This window comes from Gordionus sp. m RMFG-2023, chromosome 4 (genome assembly GCF_954871325.1).
Source record: "Gordionus sp. m RMFG-2023 chromosome 4, tfGorSpeb1-WG-v2, whole genome shotgun sequence".
Lineage (NCBI taxonomy): Eukaryota > Metazoa > Nematomorpha > Gordioida > Chordodea > Parachordodidae > Gordionus > Gordionus sp. m RMFG-2023.
This window is the reverse complement of record NC_088778.1, coordinates 5987154-5998071: the sequence shown is the minus strand read 5'-3', so window position 1 is coordinate 5998071 and position 10918 is coordinate 5987154. Positions and strand designations below refer to the sequence as shown.

The following is a 10918-nucleotide window of genomic DNA, read 5'->3' as shown; positions in this document are numbered from 1 at the left end:
AATATAGATGCTGCTGTTTATTGAAAAATTTAAGTTAGATTATATTACATAAATAATTTCTTTATCCTTGTAAAGTTACATTTTTACATATAATATATATTTAAAAATATGCACATCATAAATTTATTAACTACTCGATTTAATTAAATATTAGTTCTTTACAAATTTTGATTCATTTTTGGATATTTATTAAACTTTTAAAAACAATACTAAGTTTTAATTTTATACTCATGGCCGTGATTTCATGAAGGCAGAATTTAAATTTATTATTCCTAAATCTTATTTAGCCCTTAAAAAATTGTAGAGTGATTTGAAATTCAATAAGAATGATGACCGGTCAAAAAGTAAATCTCATTTATTTTGTACTATATACAAAAGGGGATGCATATATATTATTTTTTATATACAACACCTATTATGCCGCATCGGCCAGCTATGAATGGATTGCAACTTTTTAAATTGCGATTATTAAGAAAATAATAATTGCTTTATATCAACAGAGATAAGACAAAAATTAAGTTTAAAAAACAAAATAATATTAGATAAGATTATTATGGGGAGGGGGACAACTTCCTAATTGAATATTCTCATTAGGAATAATTATAATAAATTAAAATTTGGATATCTACTGGGGAAAAAGCATAGCACAATTATGAGGATTTTTAGAAGGAAATAAAAAATTATGGTTGAAAATTTTATAATAAATAATTTAAGAGGATAATTTGTGTAAAATGGTAAAATCTGTTTAGAAATAATTATAAGTTTTAAATATTATCAAGGCAAGATTCTTTGAATATTTATGGGATAATTATATTAAAAAAGAAAAGGGTCAATCAATAGAATAAGTCTGATCTTACAAAATTAAATCGAATAAAAAGAGTTGTATTACTATATTAATTTATATCTCAACATGATTTACTTTAAAATAATTATAAATTATCTATATCTTAATATTCAGATCATACTATATAAAATATACAGGGTTTTTAAATTTGATAGGATTAAAATATTAAAATAATTTTTTAATTGATTCTACTTTAATTTAAAAAACTCCTTGTATTTTTTTAATAATAGATATATTTTAATATATATATATATATAATATGACATGACATAAACCTTTATTTCAAAAATATCAATTTATAAATTGGTTTCTTGTTATTTTTACATTTTTTTTAAAAATAAATAATTTTTTTTTAAATATATAAATATTCCATTTATTATATAGTCATCTTCTTTGTTATTAAATTTGCATTATATCGCCATTTAATTTTAATATTCAAAAATGAATTCTCGCATTTATATTGGAAGGCTGAGTTATAGAGTTAGAGAAAGAGACATCGAGAGATTCCTCAAAAATTACGGACGTGTTAGAGAAATTATGTTAAAGAATGGATATGGTTTTGTGGTAATATTTTATATTTATGATTACAAATGTTGTATATTATATAGGAATTCGAGGATTCTCGAGACGCAGATGACGCTGTTTTCGAGTTAAATGGCAGAGAATTATGTGGAGAACGGTTTTATATTATTAAGCTATATATTTATAATGGAGTTTTACAGGGTTGTAATTGAGCACGCGAAAGGTATTCCTCATGGTCGAGACGCTTGGAAAGATAGGGAAAGAGGAATTGAATACACCAATAAAAGAGAGCGTTATGATGATGGGGACAAGTATTACCTAATTAAATTAATATTTTATTTATGTGTTTAAAGGCCGAAAGCGTCACCTTCTGGGTTCAGGTGTGTTATAGAAAACGTGTCAACTCGTGCTACTAAACATGTAAGCAAAATTTTTTAAATAAAATAACTGGTAAACATTTTATAAACCTATGAGTTATTGAAATTATTTATTTATAATATTCTATTACCTTAGTTCAATATACAAAATACAATTCTCAATACCCCAAACAACACAATTCATTCAATACGTAGTCAATCAATTCTTGCAAAATAAAATTGTTTATCTAGTTAAATGAAACGTGTTGGTTGATTCATAAAAAAACAACAATTTCAATTTCCTGACAATCTTTTTAAAAAAAACAATCAAATCAACTGTGGCATTGCAATAAACAACTTTTTGTTTCATTTCAATCAATCTCGCTCAGTTTCTCAATCTTTCAGTTTATAAATCTGATTTACTAATATATTATTTACTTTAGATAAATACATTAAAAAATTTTTATTATATAGGATATCAAAGATTTGCTAAGAAAATGTGGTGACATCTTGAATATTGAATTTAGATCAGATTATGCGTAATATTTTTTGTACCAATCTATTTAAATTAATTAATTCTTTAGGACTGTCGAGTTTATGACTGCTAAAGACATGAAGTATGCTATCGATAAATATTATGGTGTCGAGTTCATGGGTCACAAAATCAAACTCTTTGAAGAAAAGCCCTCTGATGTGAGATCCAAGAAAAGAAGGTTAACTAATAACTTCATTTAATTTATAATATAATTAATAATTTATCTTATTTACTATCCCTTTTGTTTTTATTTCATAGCTATTCACCAACTGGGAAAAGCCCAGTTCATGCATCTATAAGTCGCAGCAAAAGCAGGAGTTCCGCATCAGTGAGATCTCATTCAAGATCTCCAAAAAAATCGAAAGCCAGGGGTGGAAGTAGAGAACATATTGAAGGAGTTAATAACAGTAATGGGAACAAAATTAGACATGATTCTGAGAAATCTTCTATTGCCTCATCATATTCAAGATCCCCCTCTCGATAAAATTTATTCAATATGAAATTATGTTTTATACTCATAAATATTGTAAATATATTATAAATTCTATATTTCTTTAGATTGATTATGTAATGCATCCTGTATATGTATATATAATAAATACAATTTTTGTGCTTATAATTTTGTAGCTCATTAATATATTTTTTTACATTTAATTGTTGTAATATAGAATAAAATCAATATATTTAAAGACTATTATTTTTATTTTAAATTATCATTTTGTACAAAAATTTTATTGTAAATAGTATATTTAGTATTAAACTTGTTTTAATTAGGGCCATGCTTATCTACAAATTTTTCACTAAATTAATTTTACCATCTAATTTTGTATCGTTTCCTAAAAAGTTTAAAATCTCAATTAATTATGTTTATAGAAAATTTGTTAATGTTAATTATATAAGGTAATCAGTGAGTCCTTAAAATTAGAAAAAAAAATAATAGGCTCTTTTTAATTTACCTTTAATTCATAGGATTTTGTTTTATTAACTTATTGGGGAAAAAAATTTGCTTGTGAAGATATTTTTATATGGCTACAGCAAGAAATTTGCAAAATTTTTAGGCCAAAGTCTCTTAAAATGATTAGCTAAAAAAATTCAAATGACAAAATTGTAAAAATATGGTTGTATTATTAATTTAAAAACCAATAATCAAAATAAAATATCTTATAAGGAATTGATTTGAACTTTTTATGGTATGAGCTCCATATTGCAAAAATGTTTTTTTTTTTTTTTATTTAATAAAGAATAAAACCTAATATATTTATAAGAAGAAATAAAATTATGATTATAATAAATGAGGTTTGAATTGAAAAAAAATAAAGGAGATGAGGAACGTTAGAAATTTTTATTAATAAAAATTATATATTAAAAATATTTATGCTAAATATAACAATGCCAAGAAAATAAGTTACATGGATGACCTCAAGGCACAAAACCCTTATAAGTTATAATTCTTGAGCTACTGAAAATCAAAATTAATTTTGCATGCATTTATTTATCTAAAAATGTTAAGCTACTAAAAAGATTCAGGCAAAAATATCGAGAGAATTTTAAATACTAAAGTTTTTAAAATGATTAGGGTCTGCATAGTCCACTTTTGCAGTGAAGGTTAAATTTCTTTTTTTTTAAAAATCATGTTTTTGAAAATTTTATATAAATATAGATCATATATTAATGCCCCCAAAAAAAAGAAATTTTAAAATTAAGATATTTAATTCCGTTTTCTATTGAAACCTCCTGATCTTAAATTTACAATATTTTATCTGATAACGAATAAAAAGAGGGAATTTTATGCAGAGTTATACATTTGCTCAAAAGATCGTAAAATTTGAAGATCTTGTATTTTTTTAAATTTTGAGCAACGATCTTCAAAGATCACTTTGGAAGATCGTAATATTTGAAGATTTTTTATCTAAAAATATTTTTGATCAACGATCTTCATATTTTAAATGGGTAATGAAACTCGGGGAAATTTTTTATATTATTATTTTTTTTAAAAAATATTTTCTTTAAATTTATTTTTTTGAAAAGGCCTTCGATAGAATCCAAAGAAAACTTATTTGGTGGGCTCTATGCTACAAAAAGGTTCCCAAAAGATATATAAGAATAATACAGGATATGGTTTTAAGAATTAATGGAAGAGGTAAATTAAATATTGTAAATCTTAAAATTTAATATTTTTACAAGTTCTAACAACCTTAATGAAAGTGGATATGATCATTACTCGGTCAATCATAGCAGATAGACCCAAATGATATATCGACCCACACTCAACGTATGAGCGTTCATGGAGGGATCATAAGGCAAACTTCCCAGAAATGGAAGAAAATCTTCCTCTCATTTTAAGAATAAAGAATTAAAAAAATTTAAAAAAAATTATTCAAATAAATTGATTTATTATCTAGTATTTGATTTAATAGTCCTAACTTAGTGACATCATTTAGCACATACCTTTTTAAAATTTGTAAATAATATACACCACTTTGATTGTAAAATTAAAGAATTGTGAAAATTTTCACCAATATTCCAAACATATTTAATATTTTTTTGAATATTTTTAAAAAATAAATATTTTTAAAAAAAAATACTAAAAATTTTCCCGAGTTTCAGTGAGTAATCTTTAAATGTTATAGTAAATTATTATTTTTATGATTTTTTTTGAACTAAATGGGTTAGTAAGCATGTTAAATAAAATAAAAATTCAATGAAGATGTACCATAAAAAAGTGACAATTGTCATAATCGTTATTTTTTTAACTTTTTTTGATTTTTTGCGAGGCAAATTGGTTAAAATTTTTATTATTAAGATGTAATATTAAAATTTCAATAACAAAGTGAAAGTGACAATTGTCATAATTGTCATAATCGTTATTATTTTTTTTTTTTAAATTTTTTGATGAAGATAATTGTAAACATGTTAAATTAAAATTCCAATAAAGATGTACCATAGAAAAGTGACAATTGTAATAATCGTTATAATTTAACTTTTTTAATTTATTTTTGACGCAAATAGGTTAAAATTTATTAAGATGCAAATAATAATTTTATTATTTTGATAAAGATTCTCTTATAAAAAAATAAGAGTTGATATACCATAGTAAAGTGACAATTTTCATAATCGTTAAAGGTCAAATTTAAGTCACACGTCCGAATTTTTAAATTTTTTTATGGGTTGTTAAACTTAAATTGCTTGGTTGGGTCGAATTATCATAATTTTTGTTAGGATTTTTGATGGAGAAAATAAGCTAGACCTCAAACAAATGGGTTTATCTGGTTGATCAAATCTATAGATCAGAGCACCCGCCAAAACCACTTACAAATGTATCTGGATACAGAAACTATGCTAAAATATTTATTGAGCTGAGATCACATCCATATACAAATATATAATTAAAATAATGACTGTTAGATTTTAATATTTCATATACAAAATATAATTAAATTTTATATTGTTAGATAATTTTAATAAAAAAAAATTCAAAATTTTTATCACAAAAGAAACGTCTTCTTATTCAAAAAATTACCTAGGCCAGCCTTCCCAGATTCTTAATTTTATTTATAAAAAACGAAAATAAAAAATAATTTTTTAATTAAAGATAATTAAAGATAATTATAAAATATTCGTCCTCTAGTTCATAGCTCGTCACGACTCGAGTTGCGAACTAAATTAGTCGACTAAATCGACTAACGAGTACCGACTCTAAGTCGGAGTCGAATGAACTCGACTATTTAACAACACTTTATATCCACAAGATGAAGATAACAAATTTTATGCCCTCGCATGTACATCTTTATAGTTTGATTTTCATAATAGTGGATCCTTTGTTTATCTAAACTTAAAGTTTCTTTGAATATCTCAAATTGTTTTAGATTTTGACCAAAAAATCTTCCCTAATTTATCAGTTTTATCGACCCCAAAATTGTTGGCCAGATGTGAATATGATTAATTTCTTGAACGATTTCTAGACATTTTTTTTGAAAATAAAATATGAACTTAAATCTTCATCTTGAGACCAATATAAATCTTCTTGGGAAGCTTGATATTCCTATTGAATGATAATTATTTCATTTTTGATTATCATATCATTTCGTTTGATTTATTATAAGTGAATACATGTCTTCTTCTAAAAACATGCGAAATGATTCTAGAAGGGGTTTTACATTTATATCACAGAAAGAATTTTATAACTGAATTGGTTCTTTTGAAATTATATTATAAATGCTTTTCACTATTTTTATCTCCATTTTATATTGGAAAATTTTATTCTCAAAGATTGTTGTATATTATTTATCCTAATACTGACTATTTATCTCAACTTCTCCCGCAACATTCTCATTGTTCTGACGATATATCTTGATCGTTTTCTTATTCACTGTGACGTCTCCTATATTATTTGGTAATAATACAATAATTTCATCCGAATTTATAATAATGCGTCTAAAACTGTTTTTAAATGAGCGTATAAATTTTTTAAAATATCATTACAAATTCGAGGCTAATATTTTAATGGACCTTAGTTAAGGATATGAGTTACTAGAATATATATATTTTTTTGAATTAAAATTTTATCGAATTTTTTTTAAAGTTTTTTATACGCTTGACCAAAAATCAAGAAATTTTAAATTGAAAAGCTTATAAATTTTACAAAAATGAGTTCAAAATTTTTTTATTCGCATTTTTAGAAAGAAAAAGATATGGTGAGACAGGTCACATTCTTTTAATTTATAAATTATAAAGCAAAAAAATTATTTGACGCCAAAGTTGATGTTTCGAAAATGAAACATTGGTGATTAATGAGTTAAACGATTAATTTTTTCAATTCAGTAAAATCTATTTCATGCACGAACTTATCTGAGAATTTCACACTGATGGTTTTTGTTGCATTGGAACATTAATTCCTCAAAATTTTACAGTTGAATGCTTTTATAGTAAATAATTTAGCCAATCTATCTTCACAAAGTCATTGTTGCAAGAACATTGCCACAAAATGAGGAATGAATTTTAATGGAAAAACAACATGTTCAATAATATTTTACCTGCATAAGTTATTAATGCGACCTTTATCTGATAGGATAAAAAAAATAACAGCAATTTCTAGCTTGACTCTCTCACTCGTGGTTGTATAGGGATGGAACATTTTTTTCAAAATTATATTTTTAAAGTTAAATTCATGAAAGAAACGAGAGATATTTTATTTCAAATTTAGGAGAATCGCCACTGATGGCGATGCCCTATGATTAATTTTCAATTATATTCTTTTTCCCCTTCTTTTCATTCTTTTAGAATTAATTAAAACAAAACAACGAACATATTCTTTAAAATGTAATAATAATAATAATCAATCATCTCTTTCGAAATTAATACATCTGTTAAAAGAAATTATTTTATCAAAATATATGTATAGCAAGTTATAAATACAACATGCTGGCCCATCGTTAACCGATCAAGCGCCTTTTATATTTATGAATGCCACAACATAATAAAAATGCGCATAGACTTATAATAATTTATTATTTTTTTCTTTCTTTTTCTTATGTTTTGTGCAAAGTTTTGTTGGCCATTATAATCCTATAAATATTCGAGCATCAGTTGCTTCCTAGTGGCTAGTGTAAACGGCTTCATTTTGAGCCAATTTTTTAAAACGGCTAACTCAATATTTTGATAGGAAAATTATTATGCAACCCTAAAAATAATTTTGCTCATAAGTGGCACAAAGGTTCGGGAAATCTATTAACGAAATCTAGAGGTTTAGACAATAATTTTCTGGATAAAATATTTTGTTAGCCTTAGCCGTTTTTAAAAATCAGCTCAAATTGAGCCGTTTAACAACACTACCAGTGGCTTGTTTGAACATAATTGTTTAAATATATAGGTAGTGATAATATCCTACAGTATGAGGCATTAGTTTGTTTTTCAATGGCTTTGTTGAACATCATTATCCAAATATATTATCAGTGACACATGCGGTGATTTATGAAGTCAGAAGTCCAACTTGGTACTTTATGTCTTCGGACAGAAAGTCCGCTAATATCATTATAAATAACTTCGTAATTTTCTCATCACTTTACACTGGCAATAAGAATTAAGAAATTCGGCTTTCTGTCCATAGAAGGACACCATTGGAATCTTCTTTGTTACGCATTTCCCATAAGAAATGACGCTTTTTTGCCCTTAGGAGGACGTCGTTTAATTCATATTATTTGCGAATATACAATAAAATTTAACACCACGAATTTTCATATTTCGTAAAACGAATTTACTCACTCGATTAATTTCCTATATGATTTTAATTTATTCCAAATTACATTTTTTGGATAATATAGCAGCATGTCGTCATCCCTCGGAAAAACGATTTCGAATAATTTGATGAATATATTCTGTTTCGTAATTATTTTAATAATAATAATTCCCAATTTTGGAATATGTATTATACAATTTTACTTTGATAAAACAATTCCCAATTTTGGAATATTTATTAATCTTATTTTACCATTAGCTATTTTTATATATTCGGAATTTGGGATAATTATTTTATACATTTGGATATAAATACAATTTTTCTTCGAATAATTTTGATACGAGATGAATTTAATTTCTTACCAATAATATCTTTAGAGAATTTCGTAGCAGTTATAATATTTTCAATTTAAGAATATCGTCATAATTAATTTTCCATGATATTTTTTTTCTCATCTTTTTATTCGTTTAAAATCCTGTAAAACATGAAAGATCCACGAAATCAAAAAAGTGATCAGTAAAATTTCTCAATGTAATAATATTAAGCAATTAGCGCTTTCGAAAATTAAAATACATCTGTTAGAAAAAAAAAACTTTTATCAAAATACAAGTTCATAAAAAATATAATGTAAAAAAGTTGTAAATACTACACATTTTTGGTCCAATTTTAAAACCACTAATTTATCTCAGCATTTCTAGCTAATTTTATCGGTTTAAATAAAAATGCGCTAAAAGTAAATTTTTAGCAAATATTACAAATAAATTTATTTTAAATTTACAGATTGTTATATTTGAATATTAATTTGAATAGAGAATAATTGTTATATTTTTATGAATACTTATATTTAATTATATTTTTCAATATATTTTTATGAATACTCATATGTAATTATATTTTTCAATATATTTTATGAATTTTAAATGTATTTGCTTATTAAAAAATCGTATATAATGGAAAGATTTTATATAATCATCATCATTATTATTTTTATTAGATAGAATTGGAATAAAGAGTAAAATTAGTAAATTTAGTATTGAAATTATTAAATTATTAAATAATTATATATTTATTTATTTATTTTAGTTCCACAGATATTCCAGTCTCTCCCACTAATTCGACATTAATTAACAATAGTAACACAGTTTACCACATTGGTGCCTTAGAGTGATTTATCAGGCTTTAGAAAACCAAAGTTCATTCTAATAATACTGTGGAACTAGCGAATTTAAGGTAAAAAAAAATAAAATAAATATATATATATATATATATATTTTCTTTTATTTTTAATGCCTTTTTATGCTTTTATTTTAATCATAATAATAATTACAATTGTATAATTTTGGCCGCAGCATTAAGTTATTTGTGATAAAAATTATTTTGAATTCTTTGTAATGTATCTAAGTCAAATTATTTTAAGGAATTTATTGTTGGAAAATATAATGGCAATAATAATTTCGGTAATAATTTTGCATTTTTATTAGGTTTAATTTTAGGTAGAAATACATCGTACATAAAAATAGAAAATAAGGAATTAGATAAGATAAAAAATATATTAAATGAGGAAAATAAGGAAAGAAACATAAACATTTCTAGAAGTACAGATATTTTCAGACGAATTAGTTGCTATAGCTGTGGTCAGCCAGGCCATATGTCGCGTGATTGTGATTTAACAAAGGATTTGAAATGCGCGAGATGTGGCAGGAATGGCCATTTAGCTATAAGATGTAGATTAAACAATATAATTGTGAGATGTAATATTGGTGGCCAGGATGGAACACTCAAGAAAAATGTAACAAATGACTAAGAAAGAAATATTTTGATAATGAATTTAATAATTTTTTTAATGTTGATAATTTAGTAGCAAATAAGAATAAATATTTTAATTTTAATAATAATTTTGGTAATAATAGTTTTTCTAATTTTAGTTCAGGTAAAATTAAGCATTTTAATTTTAATGATAGATTTGATAATTATAATAATTTTGGTAATGTTAATAATTGTAGTAAAAATAAGTATTTTAATTTTAATAATGATAATTTGGATAATGTTGATAATGCTAGTGCAAGTAAGAAAAATTATTGTAATAAGAACAATAAATTTTGCGATAATAAAAAGTGTTTTAACGTTGATAATTATAATTCAAGCGATATTAATAGAAGTGATATAAAAATAAAAAGTAGAGATTTTGAAATATATAGAATTAAAAAGGCAACTTGTGTAGACGTACTAAAAATGGAATTAGAGAATTTTTTAATGAAGAATAGATGCCATAGAGTAAAGATAAACATGGATGAAGCAGAAATTTGTTTTTTTTTTAGATACAGGAGCAGAAATTAGTCTGATAAGTATAAAGGATTTTATGAGATTTTGGCCAGAGAAAGAATTTATTACAAAAAAGATAAGAGCCAAACAATTGGATGGTAGCA

General features: G+C 24.2%; 1 protein-coding gene across 1 annotated transcript; it reads left to right on the top strand.

The window, feature by feature from the left end:
• Nucleotides 1–1238: 1238 nt before the first annotated feature.
• Nucleotides 1239–2859, top strand: LOC135928037 (serine/arginine-rich splicing factor 6-like). The gene is made up of 7 exons (XM_065464358.1): nt 1239–1408; nt 1453–1523; nt 1567–1677; nt 1720–1786; nt 2197–2261; nt 2307–2435; nt 2516–2859. Exons 1-7 carry the CDS (start codon nt 1286–1288, stop codon nt 2739–2741), a joined length of 792 nt encoding a protein of 263 aa, XP_065320430.1. The 5' UTR covers nt 1239–1285; the 3' UTR covers nt 2742–2859.
• Nucleotides 2860–10918: the final 8059 nt, after the last annotated feature.